Genomic DNA, 23,698 nt, shown 5'->3' with positions numbered 1-23,698 from the left:
TAACCGGGTTAAGGCCACACTTTCTCTGTCAGCGTCCCACTGAGATAACTGGGGCTTGAAAACCGACTCGCAAAGCCAATTGCATCAGCAGAAAGGAAAAAAAAATGGAGCATGCGTGCTAGGGGCGAACCAAAAAATTTTTGGACATCTACACATACCACACAGCAGAAAATGGTAAAAAAAAAAAAGATATATGTCATATTTCCATTACGACGTAGGCAGGGGCATAGCGACCTCTGGAAATTTCAAGAAAACTTCTCAACAGCCGATATTGTACATACATAGGATATCGTCTGTATAGTCGCCCAAACCCAAATGCACAAATAGATGTCTGTCGGGGTGTTAAAATCATTTAAAAATGAGCTCAACCTGCATCTTTTATAGTGCTTGAAAAAACAGGTGGGCTCATTGGAAATGAATGGGAAATTTTGGGGTGGAAAAAGTCCAATTTCAGGAAAACCGTGAACAATTGGATAGAAAAAAATACTAGCACCTGTGGCGTGAATTTTTAAAATATATTCAGATGGAAATGATTGGAATCAAATGAATTATGTCAATGGAGATGCATGTCAAAAAAAGTGGAATACAAAAAAATGTGGTGATAAATGCTTTTAAACGGACATCATTAGGTAACTGCGCCAAAGGACGTCTTTTTTGGTTTAAAGACTTTTCCCTTCGAAAGCACTTGAAAAAAGTTTCAGTTCTGAGCGAAAGGTTTATCCCGCCGCCTCCCTCTCGGTCCACTTCCGTTCATTGAACCCGTAAATTGACCGCATTAAGAAAAGCGCGTCTCCTACCGAGCAATTGAAAAATACACGGTGACAATCGAGCCTAAAACGAGACGGCGGGGGCGTCGCGCGGCAGAATTGCATGTTAGCTAATTGTTAATTGAGGCGGCTGCCAGAGGCTAATTGCGCCGGCGCAGCCATTTGCATGATGGACCAGCCACCTGCCTGCAGCCTCTGCCAGGGCAAACTATATAATTAGTCAACCTTTTTTTTTTTTTGACTGTCGCCCCTTTTGTGTCACATGAATTCCTCCTAATGACATATTTCATTAAGAAAGAGGAGGGGGGAGGATTTGGGAGGGGGGGGGGTGCAAATATCACCACCTCCCACCACCCTCGGCTAATCCCCTGCAAGCTGTAGAGGAAAATATGTTAAGTCTCAACAGGTCCTAATGTGCGGGGACCCTATTTACCTCGAACCTCGGGGGGTGGTCCTGGCTGGGGGTTAAATGGACGTTTGTGCCTTTTCTCCGCTGGGATCATGACGGCCGCCGAGCCAGACTCCATTAAGCTGTCACATTTTCGGGGATCTTGATTGCGTATTGTGTTGTAACATTCGAGGCTCTTTCTTCTGCTCTAACCTATCATTCACTGGCGGGGGTGCAAACCTGCGGGCCGGGGGCCGTTTTGGGGGCCCGCCTGGGTCTCGTGTCACTCACTTGGAGGAAATGAGGATCGTTCGCTCGCCGTTTTTCTACGGCACGTGGACCGCTGTGAAAAATGACTTTTATTGGTAGCTGTTTTGATTATTTTGATGGTATGAATTATGAAAGGTGTTATGAAACACCTCTGCGGAAAAATATGATCTAGTGACGCAGGAAAACTCATAACTCATAATCCCCCATAACGCCATGATGTATGCGTGCCTACAAGTCGATAGCTGTGGCCTTGTAGGAAAAAACAATATGCAATTTTTAGCATGAAGCTAACAAGAACAAGCCTTGAAACTATGTTCGAATGTATTTGCAAGTACGTTTGAACGAGCTTGCGAATATGTTTACAGGTCATTTTATGCTTAAATGTACCTGACAAAAAACGTAGCATTTTTCCCATGATACCATGGGGTATTTGACTTGCACATGGGAACGTCATAAAAATGACTTATTTTCTTGTTTTAATGATTTTTGCCTAAATTTTACCGTTACCTTAGACAATAGTTATATGAACATTGTTTACTTTTATGGTTTTATTATCTCAGTTGGCCATTTTTACCCATAATGCCATGGAGTATTGACTTGCACATTGAAAAGGAATTATTTAAGCATTTTACCGAAATTACTGTACACCTTTATGTTATAAAATAAGTACATAAGCATTGTTTACTATTAACTTTTGTGATTTTATTATGTCATTTGGCCATTCTTACCCATAATGCCATGGGCTTCTGGGGTAGTACTTGCACATACGAACGTATTAAAAACTTTCTTTTTTAAAGCATTTAACCTACATTACTGTATACCATTATGTTATAAAATAAGTACAAAATAAAATAAGTACAAAACATTGCTAATTATTAACCTTAATGGTTTCATAATGTCAGTTGGCAGTTTTTACCCATAATGCAACGAACGGGGTACGCGCATGCACAAGTTGGTTCCGATGTGTCCTGTAAAAAAAAAAGTACCTTGAAAGTGCATTTGCGAGTACATTCGAACATACTCGCGAGTACGTTTGAACGTGTTTTTCCAGTCAAAAATTTCAATTTTCAGATGCTGTTTTTTTCCCCCGTCAACCCGCAAGATTTGAAGACGCTTTTTAGCAAGCTCAGTCATTCGTAAGCCCGTCGGTAAAATCTTGTTCCCGACATTTTAACGGACCACATGCCGCGTTTTGGGGTTCTGCTTTCCTAACCCCTTCCACTGATCCCCCCCCCCCCGGCAGCCCGTTGCCGCCCCCCCCTCTAAGGCCCACCCACACACTCTCATTATTCCCGCTGGCCTCCGACACGACACGGGAACAAAGTAGACATTAAGCGACATTAAAGCCGGGGATGGAAGTAATCAGGAAGCCGTTATCTCTTAATGAAGCCAAACACATGCGCGGCGATACACACAGGCGCTAATCAATAGAGGCGCCCCTGGACAAAAGGGGAGGCGGGTTGGACTCGGCCCGGGTCGCTCCGGGCTCCTCCTCCCCTCCCGCAAATCAATTAGAACGCTTGTTTGCTTTGACAGTCTATTTCCATGTGTTACGTGTTCATTAAAAGTCATTTGTCGAGACAACGCCGAGAAGGCCTGTCCCGTTGAGGGGAGCTTACCGGATTATGGGGGAGCTGTAGGCCGCCCCCGAAAAGTTGCTTTCTCCAAAGTATGTTTTAAAAGCGAATAGGACACTTGGAGACGTACGCTTTTGCAAAAGTGCGTAGGGTTTGATCACGTTTAGCTGTTTCAGATTGCCCCCGCGTACCCTAAAACTTGACTAAGGAATATGGGTCACTCGAATTGTTCAGGGGCATCAGTTATTTCCATACGTATGTATGGTACATTTATTAACACCCACATACGCTTGGAAAACGGTACGGCGTGGCTTTGTAGCCTGCGAAGTGCCGATTATTCTTTAAGACATCGCCATAAATTGTTCTCTACCGCCACCTACTGTCTTGAGGTGAAACACAAGTCAACAAAGAATTTTCCGTTTGCTGAGATAGTTTGACCGCCGCTCAACAGAATGTTGCCAAAATCGCAAGAAAATCAATGTCGTAAGATCTATTAATACGCATCTCAAAAATTGTGATTATAATGGTTTTATATGGTCCAAAATTTGGACAATGATTATTTTTGTACACGAAATCTCGGACGTCCAGCTGCTATCACATAGGAATGTCCGAATCATTGCATTTTGAAATTTTTATTGTTTTAATCGTTTGCAGGAAATTCCAGTTCCCCAGTGTGTTATTGATTCATTTATGATGTCATAAAAAAATCTGAGGAATTTCCATAATTTGTAACATAATGCCACAAGGGTTTAAAAAATAACAATTTGAAGTTGTTTCAAGTTATATAAATAGGTATAACAATTAATTATTGGTACTTTAACCAGAAGCCTTGATGAATATGTTTTTTATTTTTTTTTAATAACTATTTTACATTGTAGTTGCTTGCGTGCCCATGCTGGTGACCCTTCCCTCTTTCTATTTCTCTGCATGTGAGGAAAAAGTTTCAAAATTCATTGCATGGAAAAAGGAGGTAAAAATTGTGCCGTTTTGAAGCTGTTTTAGCACCACCACGATGTGCAAGTTTTTTTTTTTTTTTTTTTTTTTTAGCGGCAGCGCAGTTGCCAAAGGTCCCCTTGTTGGTTGCTATAGCATTCTCAAGTACCACTCGGCTAAATCCCAACCCCCACGCCGACCTGCTCTGCACACTTGTAATAAATTATCCTCAAGTGAAGCGAAAGAATAAAATATATTGGCAAAAAAAAAAAAAAACCCAAAGAGCTGGATGGGCGCACTTTAGTGAATCCCACCCAGGAAAAAGTATTTTACTTATTGATATTTTCTTAGCGGGGCGCGACCCCTTTGATAGTCTCGCCGTATCTTTTCATTTGAAGCGATTCCATTGTGACGTCTGCTCGTATTACGCAATGTTTGATGCAATCTTTAGGATTCGCCTCATGCCGAGCGTGAAGTGCAAACACATGCGAGGAGGAGGAGGCGGCGAGCGCAGCGATTTGTTGATTAATTAAACATGGCTCCTCCAAAAGATAACCCCCCCCCCCCCCCCCCCCCCTCCCCGCCCATCCATCCTCCCCCCTCACAATGCGCCGGCGGCAAGTTTGCGGCAGTGTGAATCGCACTCCTCATCGCTGTCATCTTTGGCAAATTGAATGCAGATTGAAAATATATTTTCGGCTCTTGACTGGGCCTATTCACAGCCTGTTGAATCGACGGCGCGTCGATGAAAGACTCCCCCCGTTTGGGAGCGCCGAGTGATTGCGCGCGTGCACTTTGAGGGACGCTTTTATAAATAGTTAAGCGCGGATTGAAGCCTCAACTTTCAAAATCCTTTCGTGCAAGGCTTTCTCCCGCCACTAGGGGCGAGGAAACACTTTAGCCTTGCTGGGAAAGTACGCTCAAAATTTGGGGTGGATTTGAGGGCGAAATTCCACTGAAAAAATGAAGTAAAATAAGTACCGTATTTTCCGCACTATAAGGCGCACCCAGAAGCCTTAATTTTTTGAAAAAGCTGATGCCTTGTAATCGGGTGCGCCCATATATGGATCAAAATTGAGATTGGTAGATGGGGAATGAAGTGATAAAGTAAGCTTTCTTTTGTGTGTTTACAATTGAACAAGGTTGCGCATATTGAGTTATTATGCTATTGAGAGTTTAGAGTTATTATTTGGCTTATTATTGTTATTAAAGTATTACTATATTGTGATTGAAAACGTTTTCAAATATGTCATTGATTGAGGGTGCGCCTTATATGTGGAAAATTTTTCAAATATGTCATTCATTATTCCGGTGCGCCTTATAGTGTGGAAAATACGGTAAGCATAGTTTTATTATGCAGTCACAATGGAGGCGAGGTGAGAGGCGCGTGCAGCTCCCAATTCACCATATCAATTTCGGCTAACAGAATGCTAGCGTAGTAGCATGAGAGTTTTCTCTCAATAAAAAAGTCAATCCTAATGCTATCTTTTCGATAATATCTTTTACAGTGATATCAAGTTCTGCAAAGACAAAGCTAGCATAGTAGCTATGATACTGAAAAATGCTTGATTTTTTTTCTCAACAAGAAACTCGACCCAAATGCTTTCTTTTCAATATGTTTTACATGGCATTCAGATTAACTCATTCAATGCCAGGGACATATTTTTAGGTTTTTTTTTTTTTTTTTTAAGAGTCCAGACATTCAATCGCGGATAATTAAGTATTAAATCAAAACTTAAATCAGTTAAACTCATTCAATGCCAGTGACGTATTTTCACGTTTTTTTAAGAGTCCAGACATTCAATCGCAGATAATTAAGTATTAAATCAAAACTTAAATCAGTTAAACTCATTCAATGCCAGAGACGTATTTTCACGTTATTTTTAAGGGTCCAGGCATTCAATCCCAGATACTTAAGTATTAAATCAATACTTAAGTCAAATTAACTTATTCAATGCCAGGGACGTACTTTCACGTTTCACGGGGTGGGGGGGTCCAGATATTCAGATAAGTATTGATTTAGTATTTAAGTATCCAGGATTGAATGCCTGAACTCTTAAAAAAAACAAAACTTGAAAATACGTCCCTGGCATTTATGAGTTCATCTGAATGCTGTTTTTAGACTGTTTTTATGCTGGAAATTAACATCCTTAATATACTTACTGTAAATATCAATTTAAGACTGAAGAATATGGGATTGAATAGTCCGACTCGACTTATTTTTCTTCCTCATTTCCTCATTATTTTTCTTATTATTATTATCATATTTTTTAAATTTCACAACGGCATTTCTTTGTGTTTTTATGAGTGTCGGATGGAGAAAAAAGCCCCCAAAAAGCTCCAATACGGCCGTAAAATCTCCTCAGTACGAAGCCGAATTTCAAGCGGATCGTCAAACGGAACGGCGGCATTATTCCGTCCCGCGCCGTTTTGCGTACACGCCGCTTTTGTCACATTTAGCCGCAACTTCCTCCTCGATTTTCCGGCAGACATCTTCTCGCCACCTTTTTCGCCTCAATATATATTTTTAAAAAGCGGCTGCACCTGTCACCTGGGGCCCGCCCGCCTGCCTCTATTCAGCCTCATTTACATAACCTCGTTTAGCAGTTCACAAATCAGAGCCATTAGGCGCCGCCGACGGGAGCCGAGGCTTCTAATTTGCCGCCGCCTTTTCACAGTCAGCGGGGAAATTGTTGCGCTCGGGAGGCCCCCGAAAAGAAAGGTGCGGGTCCTGCCTTTGATTGTTGATTGTGATGGTAAATGTACAGATGATTAGGACACGTCCCCCCCGCCCCTCCCCCTCCCTCCTCCCCCCCACAACCACACTATTGATTTCTTGCCAGAAAAACAGCAGGCGACCGATCCCGGGTGGCGCCGGGAGCGGCGAGACACGGATCTGTCGGCCACATTTAGAGCTGTAGTCAGATTTGTTATTTTTTTATTTATTTTTGTATAATTTGTTTGCATTTAAGCTGTAGATTATCAATGACAGGTCAATACAGCAAGTCAAGCTCTAAAATTCTCATGCCAAGCTTTCTTTCTAGTTTTTAGTTTAGTTTCCGAGTCAATTGTCTCATCTAGGTTGACGGGTTTAGTTTCCGAGTCTAACTTTACGAAATATGTTATCCACATTTTTTTTCTGTCCTTGCCAAGGTCCACATTCATTTTGCGTGTATATTTTTATGGTTTGTTTGATTTTATATTTCAGAAAACCCCTCGTTTTAGTTTCTATTGGTTTTAGTTAAAAAAATTCACTGCTAGCTGAGTAAAATAGGACTTTTGACTTGTATAGCTGCAAAATAAGATGTGTTACCCGTTTTTAGTTTACTTTCCGAGTCATTTGTCAGATCTAGATTAATCAGTTTAGTTTACGAGTCTAATTTTATTTTTCAACACATACAATTTTGATCGTTTTTGACATCGGTTGAATTTTTTGGTGCCAGCAGATCGGAATTGGTGTCCGATCAAAAACAACAGGTACCTTAAATTTTTTAAGATACATTTTAGCAAAAGATAAGAAAATTCAGTTGACATTTTTTGGGGACTAACTTCTGGCTGTGTGGGAACATTAAAGGATGTTGGCTCGGCGTGTCAAACCGTGTCAAGTATTACAGTTCCGCTCCGCTTCGGAGGGAGGGCCTAATGGAGACAAATGAAAGCAAGGGACTTGTCTTGGGACCCCTTTTTCCTAAAATGATTAACCCATCGAGAGAGCTTATATGAGGGCGCGTGAGTGGCGTGGGCTTTCTCCTTTTCCGGCAACTGTCATTTTCCCGTTGTTGTCCTCATCAGTCTCTCTAGCCATTATGTGAAAAGACGGCAAAATGAATAGAGGAGCCCGATTTTCCCACAGTCACTCAACGCGCGCGCACACAAAAATCAGCATTGTGGCCGATGCCCCTGCTGCACGCTCTGCTCTGCACTCAACAACAATGTTCTCATTAGAGGAGGACGAGCCGTTATTGTGAGCTATCAAGTGCAATGTGAACTGTTAAGCATGTCGTTTTCCACTGGCTTTTATGATCCCTAACCACGCTGTAATGTTTGCACTTTGATACACTAATGCGGTTCAAAAATGCTCTATATGTAATGCATGTTTCATTTGCATCATTATTTGCTTTAAAATCCCTTTCAAGTTTAATTCACTCAACCTCAAAGACGTTTTGATTTTGCCAAGGGCCAATACATTCATTCTCAGGTAGATTACATTAATTTTCATTTGTTAAAGGGAGTGTGTGTCATTTTTCGCACATGCCCGTGGGAGCGTAACATGCATTGCGGTAAATGCAGCAATACACACTCCTCCTCTGGCTGTCCGAAGCTATAACCGACCTCCGGAGGAGTGCCACCCCCCATGTTATATCGTTTCGATTAGATTTAAAACACATTTATTTGCAAGTTTTTTTTTTTAATGTACAATTATTTAATGTATTCAGTTGAATGAAAAACGATCTAAATCTTACATATTGTCACTTTAAAGTGGTTGAAAATGGGTCGAAAACAGGGTCGTCAAAAATAATTTCCCATGTGGGCCGGACCAATAAAATCATGATATATGTTTATATAACTCTGAAACAAGAACTAGAGTACGAGCACAACATTACAATTAATCATAAAACATTTCAAGTTCTTCATTTACTGAAAAAAAGATCGTTTTTATGCTTTAGAAAATAGAATGAACCCCGTTAGTGGGCTATGAATAAAAAAAAAATTACAAATAAATTAGGACGTGTATTAGTGAATAGAAAGTATAATAATATACTCTGTATACAAGTAATCAACATGTATACAAAATACAATTAACATGCAATATATAAAGAGTATACTGTACTAGAGTACGTGCTGTAGTGGAAAAAATGCCAGGGTGTTCAGGTACAGTCAAATAATAATTTATTTTACAACAGAAATTGTTTCTCGATCACACGAAACGCTCAGTCAGTGACGCACCCCTGACGTCATTTCCTCTATTCCAACCAATCAACGAGCACGTTCAAGCTCGACGTTGAGCCACAATGGCGGCCCCGATGAAGCCGACAGGCGATAGTTTTTCTCTCGCTACGGAGCCCTTCGGTCACAAATTGTCCACTTTCTCGGGCTGCATGAGTGTCCTACCCAAGCTTCTGGCGGAATTCGTGAGAGAGGTGGGTTCACAGTGTGTTTTGTGGCGTTTCAAGCGCGGAAACCTTTTCTAGTCGATTTGTTTGTTAGCTCACATGCTAACTCTCGTAGCAGATGCTCGGCATCAGTCGAAGCAAGGAGGGGTTCCGCCTTTAGAAAGAAAAATCATTTAAAATGGCTGCCCTTAGCTAGTATTCGTTTGTGTCCGTCTCTTAGTAAACTTGTTCGCCCGACGCCCTAACTGAAGTAAACGGCTTGTTTAAAATGGATCTGTTTATGCTGTCTGTAGTGTACATAGCTTTAGCATTTTGTTCAGTAGCTCCGTGGTTCGTCAGCCTGTCCGCCATATTGGATGGGGCAGCCACCGCAATGAAGTAATGCAAGTACATTGACTGAACTTCATTAAGCGTCAACAAATGTTTGCTGTTTATATCTGTTGACTATAAGTATGCATCAGACCAATCTATTGCTGTTTATGTTTTCATTACTGGGTAACATTGATTTTTTTTTCATTTTTCTTCTCGTGAGACAGCAGATAATTATGATGGAACAGATAGTGTTGCCAAATGAAATGACATTTAGTGTCTCTTTTCTAAACATGATCCAATTGGGTAAAATATTAGACAAAAGGTTGTAAGAAGTTGTCCAAATATTAAATTACAAAACAATAACAGTGGAAAAGGAATATTGGGGAAAAAAGTACTAGGGATAAGGAAGAAAAATAGTGGTTTATATCACTCAAATGCATTAAGTGGAGATAGTCACAGCAATGACATAATCTTAAACCAAGGCATTTTTTGAAACAATACTGCTTGATGCGTGGCTTATTTTATGCCGTCTCTCAGCTCAAATTAGGTGATGCCGTTTTGAGGGTGGAATTCAACACAGATGCTGCAAGTTCCCAGTCGCCGGACGCCACTCACGTTTACGACTGTCTACAAGGGCACATCACTAAACTTCAGGTACGCTCGGTCATCTGCCTTGAGGGAAACATCACACGATCAAAATGACCCACAAATATTCATGCTGTCACTGCTGGGGAAAAAAGGGATCACACAATTTGTTAGTTAGTAGGATTACACGTACAAAAAATTGTTCTTGACACTTTAGGTTAATTGAACACACCTCCGGGTCAGATTGACCCAGTGACATCATTGCTGTTCCTGAGAAATTGGCATAATACTCTGGTTCAAACAAAGTATTAAACAATGTATTTCAGGCATTTCCGAGAAGGAAACATGCTCCCGGTCAAAGCGACCCGCAGACTTTCTTGCTGCTCCAAACAAACAGAACAGAAGGGGAAACGCAAAGGCTTTGGCGTCACGTAGGAATCAAAAACCTCGTTGTTGTCGTTGCACTTCAGAACGCCGTGTTTTGATCTAGGCCGTGGCGGAGAGCCTGAAGACCCTGGCGGAGGCGAGTCGCACATCAAAAGAGGCTGAGCGGAAAACGCGGCGCGACGGCGCGTCCTCGTCTGCCCTCCCACGCCGCGCGTCAACGCCCCCCCTCGCCGACGCGGCGGAAGCGGCCGATGACGCCTTGGTGCAGATCCGCGCCGGCAAGTCTGAGGTGGGTTATGAATAATCATCTCGTCATTAAAGCGCTCGTGGCGCGGCCGAGGATCGGGAAGAGGGGGCGGGGCGGGGGTTGGCGCGGGTCCTTTAGCGGCGTGGTCGCGCGGGAGAGACGGCGTCGCTTGGAGGGCTTGGAGAGCGGGGCCCGGTCCTTGATGGATTATGAAGTGGATGCTCATTACTCTCAGATTGGATGTGGATGGAGGACAAGAGGCCCCATTCTGTTGTGCATTTATTTTGGTAGCCAAGCAAACAGTATTCATATTCCATCATGCCATCATGCGGGCCGGCCCGTGTCACGCGCCTACCTGGATTGCGATTGTCATTCCGCATCATGTAAATTGCGACGCCCCCAATCCAAGCCGGGCCCCCGCCTTCGCCCGGTTACATTATCATTACGGCGGCCGCGCAATTTTGCTTCGCGGGCGCCCTTCAACGGCCGATCAATGCGTCGCCCGTCATTTCTCGCGCCGTCTTCCCAGATCCAGCGCAGGATATCTGCATTTATGGAGCGCAAGCAGATGGAGATCAATGAAAACAACGTGCGCGAGTTCTGCAACGTGATCGACTGCAATCAGGGTGAGCGAGGCGGCCGCGGAAGGGGGATGTGGGGCGGGGTGGGGGTCGCCGCGTGGAGTGGCGGCCTGCGCGCAGATTGCCAATGTTTGGGAGAGAGCTGATTTCCAGCGGGCGAGAGGTCAGGCTGAACTGAGAGCTGGAGTAGCTAACGGCCTCCAAAAACACACAGCGGCGCCGGTGTGATTGTGTTTTTTTTGTTTTTATTCATGTGATTTCATTCGCCGCATTTATTCTCGTTCAGCAGAGGACAGCTGCGCCAGAACAGACGCCGTGTTCACGCCGTACCCCGGATTTAAAAGCCATGTGAAAGGTGGGACGGGAACACGAAATTTCAATTGTGGTTACACCGTGGATGGTTGCGCCACTGGCCCTATTTGTTTTGGTTTCAAAACAAGTTGTCCAATAGGAAATCCAATACCACACCACGTATAATCTTAGAAATTATTGCTGGTCATGCTGGAGTTAAAAAAAAGTCCACTGCACAAAAAAGAAAACAAAGACATGCGACCTTGAACTTGATTTAAGAGTAGATTGTGGCATTTTTTCGAATTTTTGTCACAGTCACGCGAGTGGTCAACACGTACGGGCCTCAGACCCACGCCGGAGGCCAAGGACCAGCTGGGGATCAGGCGCGGGGCCCGGCCGCGCAAAACTGCGGCAACTCGGCCATTGAGGAGCGCCTCAACAACATCGAGACGCATCTCAGACTCCCGACAGGTAGCTGGAAGGAAATCTTTTACGATGCTCTACTGGTCAGCCAACGGGAAAAATTTGCAAAGAGTAGACGAGCCCCTATTTATTTCTTTTTAACAATTGCTACTCTAAGTATTGCCCCAATCAACAATTTGTATGATTTTTTTTTTGCTATACATTGAATGTTTCAATTGCACAGCACATTGATTTTTTTTTTTTTTTTAAATGTGAACATTTTTTTGTATGAAAAGCGCAGCCTAAATTACAGTTACTGGAAAAACTGCGTCTTAAAACTGAGGATCAATTATAAAAAAAGAAATTGTGATGATAAACAATGACCTGGAATGAGCAATACAAAGGGTTGAAGATAAGGGTTAAAAATGGATGCCCCCCCCCCCCCCCAACACACACACACACACACACACAATGGCACATGGACAGTCGCTCCCAAGTTGAATCCACTGTCAGAATTGTTTCAGTGCCATTTGAAATTAATAATGAAAATTTGATGTAAAAGTGAATTATGTGGAATTTAAATTGGAAAAAAAGGGTTTTAAAATTAGTGAATGCATGTTAAAAATACAGGAAAATTTCAAATAATCTTAAAAAAAGAATGAAGGTTCAATTGAAAACACATTTTTGAGTGCGTGTAATTTCTTTCTGTTGACTCACTCATAGTAATATTCAAGAAAAGGAATGACATAAGTTTTTTTTTTTTTTTTTTTTTCCTCCAGCAGGTCCGGTTCCCGTGAGTGTCTACCAAAGGCTAAAGAAGCTGGAAGACCGTATCCTGCAGCTGGAGGGACTCTCTCCGGAGTATTTCCAGTCCACGGTGAGTACACTTTATTTCACCACAAGTTGCCATTAGTTAAAAACTGCAAGCGGCTAATAGAAGTCGCTAGCTTGTTCCTCGGCTGCTGCTGGTAACAAAGAAGTCACCCGTGATGCAGCATTAGCCGTCTCTGGGGAAAATGGATACTCCAACAGGGAATTTTTGAGTGTGAACAAAAAAAAAATTGGCCGGCAGGTCACTCCGATGGCGAAGGGGAAAAAAGTGCCATGTCACAGGCTAATATGCTGGAAGAGGCGGGACTCTAGTCACGTGACAGCTGGTCAATTTATTCAACTTTCAAACTACCTTTTTAGCGGTGCCTGGGCGTATTTTATTTACCTCTGAGATAGCTCGTATGTTATGTCTGATTTATGTGCTGGAAAATTGCGTCTCTAATGTAAAAATTTGCACATTTGTAAAAAAAAACAACAGCAATGAAAGCAGATCATGTTTGGAAAGGTGTCGCTAAGACACATTTCATCAATAAATAGCTTCATGGTCCACTTCATTTGCTCTTAATTTGAAATGAAGTACGTGCTGTATTAGTCACAGTATTACAAAGTAAAACGTATTTTTAAAATTGTGACTGGAAATGATTAAAAACGAGTTCAAATACATGTTTTAGATTAAATTACATTTAAGAACCATTACAGTACAGGAGAAAGGCAGGAAAAATAGTCGAAGCCCTACCCTAAGACCCCTAACACAAATAAAATTATCATCAAAGCGAATGCTAAAAATAGACATTGTTTAAAAAATGGGAAACGACGTCGCGGACTCCATGCGGCGAATGCGATGCGGCTCGCCGGAAAAAGTGGGTCCGGTGCCTCCGCGTGCGCGTTTGTGTGTTTGCGTGGCGCAGCGGCGTTTTGAAAGTGTGCTGGAGATGAGGCGCATCATGTCTCCCCATCTCTTGATGCCGCCATCGCTCAGCACAGCACAGCATGCCGCGCTCTTCAAGCCGCTTTTGACTCGCTGCATGTTTGTGCGAGCGCAGATGTCGAGTGTCTCTGAATAAATCGACGGGGTCTTTTCTACTCCCAAGTACCACTTTTTTTTCTTTTTTTGGGGGGGGTTAAAATGTGTTATGGGGTTACTGAAGCAGCTTTATGCAATTGCCCCGCAAAAAAAAAAAAAAATCACGTGTTGGCACTAAAATGAAATTGTTGCTGAAAAACATCGCGTGGTGGACTTTTGGACCGGCCACGTCATTCCCCAGACTTTAACCCAATAGAGCAGGCATTTTACCCGCTGAGACGATATGCCGCACCCGGAACATGTTCGCGACTGTCCTGAAGTGAGTTTTCGAGGTTGACGATGGCGCCCAAGGAAAACGTTTTCTAACCATGACGGTGTGCACTTCTTCTAGAACCTTGCGCACAAGAGACCCAAGATGTCTCCCGCTCAGGTACAACCACTGATTCCCCTTGTAGATTTTTTTTTTCTTTTTTAATTGCACAATCTTTCCGGCTTGTTGCTATAAGACCGACTTTGCGCTTTTCAGGCCTACAGTCTGAGCGAGCTGGATGAGAAGATCAGCGCCGTCAAAGCAGCCCTGCTGAAGAAGGCCAACGAGTTCGGACCCGCATACGGACACGAGTACCCGCTTTGACCTGATTTGGCCTATTTGTAAAGTTAGGCGCTGTACAGAAACCGAGGCCTTTTTTGGCCATGTGACGGAAACCAAAAACACACTCTTTGGTTCTTTTCGGATGAATATTTTTGCTAGCCAAATTTTCTGTGCCTCCCCAGTTAGCTGTAATGCTCCCTTGTGTAAATAAAAGTAGATTTAGCACTTAAAACATTGTTCTTGTGGTTCATTTTAAATGATTTTGAGCTTTTCTGAGAATATCCAATCATTGTTGTAATTTAGCCATGCTAAATTAGCACAAAAGCTGCCTAATTTAGGGAGACAGTTTTTGATGTAGTTATTTATATTCATTTTAGTCATTAGCCTAGCATGCTATGCTACACACGTCAACTTGTCTTTGGCAGAGTTAGCAGCGAAACATGTTCCTTTGCTGACGTTCCATTTCACGTTGGAATTCTTGGAATTCATTTTTATGCTAGTCATTAGCATAGCATGCTATATGTATTTCATTAGCGTCATTGGCTAGAACCAAACCTGAGGACTTCAACTCCCCTTACCTCCCACGGTAAGTTCTATTTCTTGTTATAAATCTTTGTATTGTTTTCAGTTATTTTCATGCTAGGCACTAGCTAGCATGCTAAATCAATATTAAGAGTATCACTGCTCCTATTTTGCAGTAAGTTTCACTTTTGGTTAGAATTCTTTGTTAATGTTTTTGGTCATTTTAATGCTTGTCATTAGCATAGCATGTACAATTTATTTGCGTCATTGCTGTCTCACATAACTAAAGCAATCCGACACGTCTATCATTTAACTTTTATTTTAAACTGTCAATTTTTTCAAGTGATTTTTTTAGCTTAGCATATGCTACATTCCATATATGTATGCATTAATTCTGCCTAACCAACGGTGAACAACCAGATACTTTTTGTTGCGGGAAATTCTGTGTTTTTCGGTTGTTTACGTGGTAGTCGTTTAGCAAATTTGACATGCTAACGGTCTTAGCATCAGCCTGGTCAAATGAACTTTTTTTTTTTTTGTGTAGTTAAGCGTGCATCCTGAAGTTTTTGTCTCTCCAAGTTGTATTTTGTATTTTCAACTGCTTGAAATCAGTGTTACAGGTGATCAACCATTTGTCTAATAGACGCGCAGACAAATCAAACAACCTGCTAACTGCGAGAGCGCGCATGCGTGTGTTTGCGCGCGGCGCCTAATTGGGAGGAAGCTGAGCGAGGGCACCTGATTTCTTTGCCTGACTGCTGCGTTGCTGATGATCCGCGCTAATGGTTGTCATTATGACAAATGACCTGATTATGGCAACTCTTGTTTGCGAAACATTTCGCAGACCCAACAAAGCAGCGACGCCGTCACCGCTTAAACGGGCCGCCGCTGCGTTTGATGCCGCCGCTGCCGTCTTTAGAAACGACTAATGCGACAATTATGTTTTTTTTTTTCTTTTTTTAAATAACGTTTTCTGTGAATCGGGCTTGTGTTGATATACTGCTATTCAATTTCATTTGCTTATACTATTGGTAGTGGAAGTAGGCCAAAATTAGGTTCCGTATTTCCGCACAATAAGGCGCATCGGATTATAAGGGCCACTTTCAATGAATGGCCTGTTTTAAAAATGTTTTCAGATATAAGGCGCACCGCGTTATAAGGCGCATAGAATAGAAGCTACAGTAGTGGCTGGAGTTGCGTTCCGCATCCACCAGATGGCACTGCGCTAAAGGGAACAGTCAGACAAAACAAGCTTAATATTTTGTGAGTTTAAAAAAATTGTGTAATGTCAGAAAGCGGCTTTTAATAGAAGGATAAAGTTGTATTTATTTCTAAACTCAAATGTCTCTCAAAAATAGGCAATTAAAGAATGAAGACCAGAGGGAGCCGAAATTCACATCATGGTGTGAAAACTGCTCAAACTAACCTCGGTTAACAGGTGTCAAATTCTTTCGTCTTTCCATTTACTGTAAGCTAGTTTATTCTTCGAAAACCTTCTTTGTCCGCCATGTCACTGCTTCTTTTTTTTTTCTTCTTTGCTTGATGGAGTGACCTCAATAGAACTTCTGGCGTCTTTGTGTCAGGATATTTTATTGTTAACACGGAAATGGGGAATTCTTTTTTTTTTTAAATCCCATTTCTTTCAGGTTTAAATCTTTTTTTTGGGGCTCGGGTCCTTCTGTGGATGTTAGACAAGGGGGCTGAAATGTGCAGGGGCCACTTGAGCTGCTGCAACGTTGACAAATGGATTTGGGTTTAGGGGGTCTGTTCTCTGGAGGGTTTTTTTTTTTTTTTATATTGTTCCCCGGAGTTTTTGTCTCGGCCACAGTCCCCTCATAAGGGTTAATGAGGACAAATTGCTGCGAGGGTAACAAATGGATTATGCGTGGGGACAAAAGGCTGTATGCCGCAGCCAGGATCCGCCCATCATGCACCCATTGAGCCCGGCGTCTTCCTCAAGTGGCTCGCCAAATATCTCATTATCTTCATCCTGCCTGTTTTTAGTCCACGTCGAGGGTTGCGGCCTCCCGCGGGGAACTTCAGCTAACCAGGCCATAAACGGCACCGTGGTACAAATGCTGGAAAAATGGCCTGCCGTGTCAAAGTCAGCTCGCGGTGAAAAGCCACAAAAAGACTTGAAATCTTGACACGTCGTCAACGTATTCAACCTATCAATTAATTCGTAGTATAAACGATGACACAGCATTATAGGCAGTCGTTATCTCACAATTGTGTCCGGGGGCGAAAAATATCTCAATTTTACCAAATTAACCTACATTTGTTTTGGTTCCAGGGGAAAAAATAAATAAATCTTAAATTCGTATTAAAATAGAAGCGTAGTATCTACCTAAAGTCATAATGTTATCAGAAAAGACACTGCCTGCTAGTAGTAGTCCCATTGCTTCTCATCGGGGGGGGGGGGGGATTGTGAGAAGGTCCTTGTGCTGCCAGTCCAACCAACAGTCTTGAGGCCGCCTGATAGGGGGAGAGAGGAAAGATCATCATATTACGAGGAGTTCTTGTCATCTGGAAGAGAGTCCAGATAGCAGTTGTTTTGGAAGCAGGCCAATAAAGTGCGGTCCACCTCGAGTCAGTCGTATGAGACTCCGAATGGGCTTGTGCTGCCAGTCCAACCAACAGTCTTGAGGCCGCCTGATAGGAGGAGAGAGGAAAGATCATCATATTCCGAGAAGTTCTTGTCATCTGGAAGAGAGTCCAGATAGCAGTTGTTTTGGAAGCAGGCCAATAAAGTGCGGTTTACCTCGAGTCAGTCGTATGAGACTCCGAATGGGCTTGTGCTGCCAGTCCAACCAACAGTCTTGAGGCCGCCTGATAGGGGGAGAGAGGAAAGATCATCATATTCCAAGAAGTTCTTGTCATCTGGAAGAGAGTCCAGATAGCAGTTGTTTTGGAAGCAGGCCAATAAAGTGCGGTTTACCTCGAGTCAGTCGTATGAGACTCCGAATGGGCTTGTGCTGCCAGTCCAACCAACAGTCTTGAGGCCGCCTGATAGGGGGAGAGAGGAAAGATCATCATATTCCAAGAAGTTCTTGTCATCTGGAAGAGAGTCCAGATAGCAGTTGTTTTGGAAGCAGGCCAATAAGGTGCGGTCCACCTCGAGTCAGTCGTATGAGACTCCGAATGGGCTTGGGTTAACCAAATTAGCAATAAATCTTCCACCTTCTCCATGATAACAGTGATTCTGCTGGAGGATACAAGAACCGCGTCGAGTTTGCAGCCCAGGTCACTGGTAGCATGAGTCTAAGCGGCGATCGCTCGCCTAATGCCTTCAAAATGGGCTCGCAGCCTCTCCTCCATTTTAGGTGCGCTCACACATCCACTTTGTCAATTCAACACAAATCCGCCGGCTCCAATAAAGAGGATGAAAAATGTAATTAAATAATCCGGTAATGCGGATGTCCTTAATGCCCTCTATGGACAAGATCCACAAGCAAACCGCCCTCCATCGCTGGCGTATCCAGCGGACGGGCAAGAAGGCTTCCCCGTGGTCGCCCTTCTCGTGGAACACATTTAGTTGTATTGTTATTATTTGAATAAACTTGCAGATACCTTCTGTCGAGGACCGTAAACCAAGTTTCGAAAGTACTGAAATATTTCATGTATGTTTATCTAGCCTGTGCCTCGATTAAGTAGCTAATACCCCAAATGACGGCGACGGGCCATTCGCGTGACCAAATCCAAAGACGTCCTCGCGCCGGCTGGTCTTTGCGGGCGGGCAACCCGAGCGCGGTCCCGAGGTCGCGCGTTTGTCCTTTTGACGCTAACAAAGCGTCCACTTCCGCATTGGCTCGGGACCAATACCCGCCTGTCAATCAGCCCGGCGTCTCGGGAAGCTCGCCGGAAAGACACAGAGGTGTTCCTTGTCAACCTCCTCCCTCCCCTCCTTTCCGCCTGTCTTTTGGATTTTTTTTTTTTTTGTATTTTTCTTCCTCCGGTGAGGTCGGCAGAGAGGATTCATATCTATTCATATCTCGGCAACCCTTAATGGGCTCCGGGCCCTCCAGAAAGAAAGCTCTTTCCTGTGACTAGTCAGCTCCAGTCTTTATTCAGCCGGTGGCTCGGTGTCAAAAAAGACTGTTGCTCGTTTGAGCCGGCGAACAATGGCGAACAAGGCTGAATCTCGAGCGGGGGGGAACAAAGGACGCAAAACAGGCTTTTCACTCGGCGGAACATTAGATTCTGACACATTTTGCCGCGCCGGTTTTTCTGCCTCCGCCGGCGGCGGCGGCGGCCCCTTTTCCTTGGCCATCATCCTGAGTGCTGCGCCTCTGCTCTTTTTAAAGAGACCACCTGTTGGCAACAAGCCCGTTCTTCATTACAGGCGCAGCCATTATCGCGGGGTGAGGAGCGCCGCGGGCTAACTTTTTTAGCTTAACCCTGCAGAGGTTTCTTTCTGTGGCTGCTGGGAAAAAAAAAAAAAAAAAATCCCCTTCCCCCCCACCCCGGCGCTAATTTTCAGGCTTTTTGTCGCCGGGAGAGGAAGTGATTCATTTGTGCTCTTGTTCGTGACAAAACCGCGCAAGACAAAAGGCTGGTTAATGAGCTGGATTGCTCACATGCGCTGCGGAATTCGTAAAGATGGCGCAAAAGTACAATATTTTAGCAAAGAAACGCTGCAGGTCGCGTTTTACGCCCATCTTCTCAAATAGGCTATGTGAGATTTTGAATCTAATTGGATTATTTTTCATTCCGTGGCAGGAGCAAGGCCGTTTTCAAATTAAAAGCAAATGAATTGGAACAAGAGTCAACGTTTTTGCTAGGTTGTGTTATAGTGACCCTCTTGCAAAATGTCATATATAGGGTGCACCGCATTTTAAGGCGCATAGAATAGAAGCCGCAGTAGTGACTGGGCTTGTGTTATGCAACCACTAGATGGAGCTGCGCTAAAGGGGATCAAAGCAGTCAAAGTCAGTCAAACTTTACAATCAGAATTTAATAATAAAGATGATTTGTGGAAAGTGGAAAAATGGGGGTGGGGGGGGGGGGTACCTCATGGCTATATTAAAAGACTTTTTAGATCAGGTGTGTCAAACATACGGCTCCAAGCCGTTTCTGGTCCTCGAATGGGTTTAATGTGGCCACCGAGCTGAATTTTTTTGCAATAAATGAAAAACTTGAAATGTTTCCTGATTAATAGTAATGTTAATGTTTTATGATTAATCATGATGTCGTGCTTGTACTGACAGTATAAAAAAAAATCTTGTTTTAAAATTATAAAAATATATACAATAATTTTATTGGTCCGGGCCACTTGGGAATAGATTTTCCTTTATTTTTTGTTGATTTAAAAACAGCTTCTGGATTTTTTTTTTTTTTAATTGCACTTTCTTTTAGAAAAACTTGCGTCTTTTGCGCCTTGTCCCCTTATGAATTGCTTCAAACCTAGAGCATATATAGCATATCAAAACTTCAATTGTAAAAATGACTGAAATGCAGAGGTAAAAATGGAAGAATTTTCATCCGCCAAAAAAAAAAAAAAAAAAAAACTCACAGGTTGTGCACTGTACCATATATGGCGCACCGGATTTTAAGGCACACCGTCAGCATGGTTTTCTTACAAGGTTAACAAAAACAAAAAAGTGACCCCAGTTATTAAAAAAAAAAAAAGTCTTCCGCAGATTAGGAGCGCGTGGAAGTTTTCCATTCCTCCTCAATAACTTTGCGGGTACGAGTCCCACTTTTTTTTTTTTTTTTTTTTACAAACACTTTCCATCAAGTGGCTTTTTAGGTGCTCGGCGAGGGGTTAGCGTTTCGCGTCGTAACCTCGACACAAATCGCTTCCGTCAAGTTGTTGCCACGCACCTGTGCCCCCCCCCCCCCCCCAACCTACGAGGGATGGAGCAAAGTTCCCCCCCCCCCCCCCCCCCCCCCCCCGAGCCCCTCAACAAGTCAGCTGCTCCGGCCGGTTAAATGCGGCAGCGGGGAAACAGCGGGAGTGGAATTCAGGCAATTACAATCAAGTCGGGCTGCGGTTAGAGCGCGTCGCCCGCCCGGCAGCACCTGAGCTGGATGCTGATGAGACACTTAGCGAGCCCCGGCTCCCCTCTCGCCCTCCGCCGCCCCCGCTACAAATACTTCCTAACTCGACTTCATTTCCCAGCCTTTCGCCCCATTTCTTTCTTTCTTTGAAGCCGGATTTTAGAATCGGCGCAGCGCGCGAATGCAACTTTAAAAAAAGAACAATCACGCTGCTGTTTTTTTTTAATTGCTACTATGCTAGCTTTGCCTTAGCATATCTTGGTAGCGCTGACTCGGAGCGTTTGGGAGCCGCGCGCACCTCTCACTTCTCGCGTTGTCGCACTTGCGCTAACTGAGTGGGTGTGCCATGTTGAAATTTGAGACGTTGTCGGCGTCTGGGTGAAATTTCAGCTCCCTAGTACCTTCTTTCAATGTATTGCCAGCAATATAAAGATCTAAGGATTGGACGAAAATACTGCACAAGGGTAAAACTATAGGTCCTAATTATAGTACATGCCATCCCTCAGGAAAGGGGTGACCCGTGATTGGTTGTTTTCCCCGAGCTGCTATGATGTCATTTTCAGGCGACAGCCAGAGAGAAAATGGCGAACCCCTCAGATGGGATCTTGTGGACTTAAAGGGATAGTGTGTAAGATTTTTCATTACGGCCGGCAGGAGATGCAGGTGCTGCATTTACCATTGTCTGTAGCTATAACAAACATGGCCGCCTCCGGAGAAGTGCCACCCCTCATGTAATATCATTCCATAACTAAACCTTTAATATTTTTAACACATGCTGTTGGTCATTAAGAACACATTCATTTGCTAGTTTTTGAAATTTACAATCATTCCATTTCTTCCTTTTTAATGAAATACGGCCAAAATCCTACACACTGTCCCTTTAATTCATATTTCATAATCGCACTATTAATCCGAATGCCGTTTTTAGACTAGTCGGGCCGCGTGAAACATATTATTGAAAAGAAAGCATTCGGGTTGACTTCCTCCAGCATTTTTCCGTGTCAATACTAGCTTTCTGTTAGCAGATCTTGATAGCGCTTTTTGGGAGCTGCACGCACCTCTCACTTCTGGCAAATTTTGGCTGCAGGAACAGGTTCTTATAGTACTATAACGACTTATTGTAGTCCTAGTACACCTCGTCCATGGGATTTTGCTCATCTGGAGAAGAAAACTGCGCTAGAACAAAGTAAATTTTGAATGAAGATGCCATTTTTTTTCCCCGGCGGCGCAGTGGACACCACACGTGCTTTCACACGGGTGGCGCGGAGTCAATCGCCCTCCGCGGGCTGGAATTGACTCTCGTGGGTCAAGCATCACCCAAACGTTCCGGACGCTCCCCGGAAAAAGTTATTTGCGCTGCGAGCCTCTTGGCCTTTGTTACGCGGCGCGAGCATCCTATGGCTAGCTTCTCGGGAATGGCGGAGAATATGGAGGGAGGGAGGGAGGGAGGCGGATTTTTTTTTTTTTTTTTTGGCCATCCCTTCTTGTACCTTTTCCATGAGAAGAGGCGGAAGTGAGATGGGGCTCCCGCCTTCACTCTTAGGCGCCGCCGCCGCACTTGGCTCAAGCACCATCAGGACCATGAAGGAGGCGGCTCGCTATACAAGCGCCAACAACTCTCACCTTTTCAAATGTAAAGATTAGTTATATCCTTTACGGGGTTTTTTTTTTTTTTAAGTGTTCGGCAAAAGAAGTATCTATATATGGCCGCGAGAAATAAAGTACTACTAAAGTCATCAATTATCGTATTTTTCTGACGATAAGCCGCGGCAGGAAAAAAATGAGCGAAAACATTTTTTGTCACAGTTATAAGCCACAGGCCGTATCAGCAGATATTTATGCAAAAGGATGATATATGGAAGTTTTTTTTTTTCATTTAAACCAGCATTTGTATCGTAAATGGATGAATGAATGGATATTTTCAACATAACACCAACAAAATACTGCTGTTAAATAACAAGAGATAAATATTTCACATGATTTATATATATATATATATATATATATATATATATATATATATATATATATATATATATATGTATATATATATATATATATATATGTTATTTAACAGCAGTATTTTAGTTAGTATTTTAGTTATAAACAGTAATAAATGTATTTTTTTAATTCATTTTTGTATTTATCAACAAAACAACATATTTTAAGTAATTTTTGGTTGCAGTTTGTTTGAAAAAAATAGGTTTAATATTTAATTGAATCATACTTATGTTCTTTTAAATTATAAACAGTCTTCTAATGTAATCATGAGGTATTTTGTCCCCATTCTTTAGTACTTTCCACAAAAAACTGCTTGTCTATTAATAAAACTTGACTTTTCAATTGTTTTGTTGACATTCCATTTTGCTCAGCTCCATCTAGTGGATGCCCTACGCAATTCCAGCCACTACTGTAGCTTCTATTCTATGCGCCTTATAATGGGGTGCGCCTTATGTGTGAAAACAATTTTCAAAATAGGCCATTCTTTGAAGGTGCACCCTCTAGTGCAAAAAAGCGGTAATATACGCCACTAGTAAGCTTTTTGTTGACGCGCGCATAAAACTTTTTAAAACCTCACAATGGCCAAGAAATTCCTTCACACACCCCCGCGGGTACACATTACTCCCATTTGGGAACCGCTGGTCTAAATTTTTCGTGTTTTCTGAATGTGTGCTACTTGCAGTGTTTAAAACCTTTGCTGGAATCTATATGAGGATTCTTCACTGTTTTGTGACATCAGAAATGTTCCAGTTTTCCGCAGCGCAATTTTAATCCCGCGCCCCACTCTGCACTTAGCTTAGCATGCTAGCGGGGTATAGGGCCTAGTGTTTTCTTCTACCCAAAGGGAGGGTCAGGAAAAAAAAAATAGCGTAGC

General features: G+C 43.0%; 1 protein-coding gene and 1 long non-coding RNA gene across 5 annotated transcripts; one reads left to right on the top strand and one right to left on the bottom strand.

The window, feature by feature from the left end:
• Positions 1-8,923: 8,923 nt before the first annotated feature.
• On the top strand, positions 8,924-14,533 carry mbip (MAP3K12 binding inhibitory protein 1). Of its 4 annotated transcripts, none has more exons than XM_088432347.1 (9): positions 8,924-9,076; positions 9,899-10,015; positions 10,437-10,622; positions 11,110-11,206; positions 11,451-11,516; positions 11,768-11,923; positions 12,637-12,731; positions 14,101-14,139; positions 14,236-14,533. In XM_088432347.1, exons 1-9 carry the CDS (start codon positions 8,948-8,950, stop codon positions 14,341-14,343), a joined length of 993 nt encoding a protein of 330 aa, XP_088288473.1. In that variant the 5' UTR covers positions 8,924-8,947; the 3' UTR covers positions 14,344-14,533. The 4 variants fall into 4 exon arrangements, with proteins under 4 accessions (XP_088288473.1, XP_088288471.1, XP_088288472.1 ...); XM_088432345.1 differs by having other exon boundaries at positions 12,634-12,731; XM_088432346.1 differs by having other exon boundaries at positions 11,448-11,516.
• Positions 14,534-16,285: 1,752 nt separating this feature from the next.
• Positions 16,286-19,243, bottom strand: LOC148412456 (uncharacterized). The gene is made up of 4 exons (XR_015867812.1): positions 17,762-19,243; positions 17,585-17,652; positions 17,408-17,475; positions 16,286-17,298 (listed from the first exon to the last, which is right to left on the bottom strand). It is a non-coding gene; the product is annotated as an uncharacterized LOC148412456 (long non-coding RNA).
• Positions 19,244-23,698: the final 4,455 nt, after the last annotated feature.

Source organism: Hippichthys cyanospilos, chromosome 14 (assembly GCF_059441005.1).
Source record: "Hippichthys cyanospilos isolate Australia breed blue-spotted pipefish chromosome 14, RoL_Hcya_1.0, whole genome shotgun sequence".
Classification (NCBI taxonomy): Eukaryota; Metazoa; Chordata; class Actinopteri; order Syngnathiformes; family Syngnathidae; genus Hippichthys; species Hippichthys cyanospilos.
This window is presented reverse-complemented; position numbering and strand designations above follow the sequence as displayed.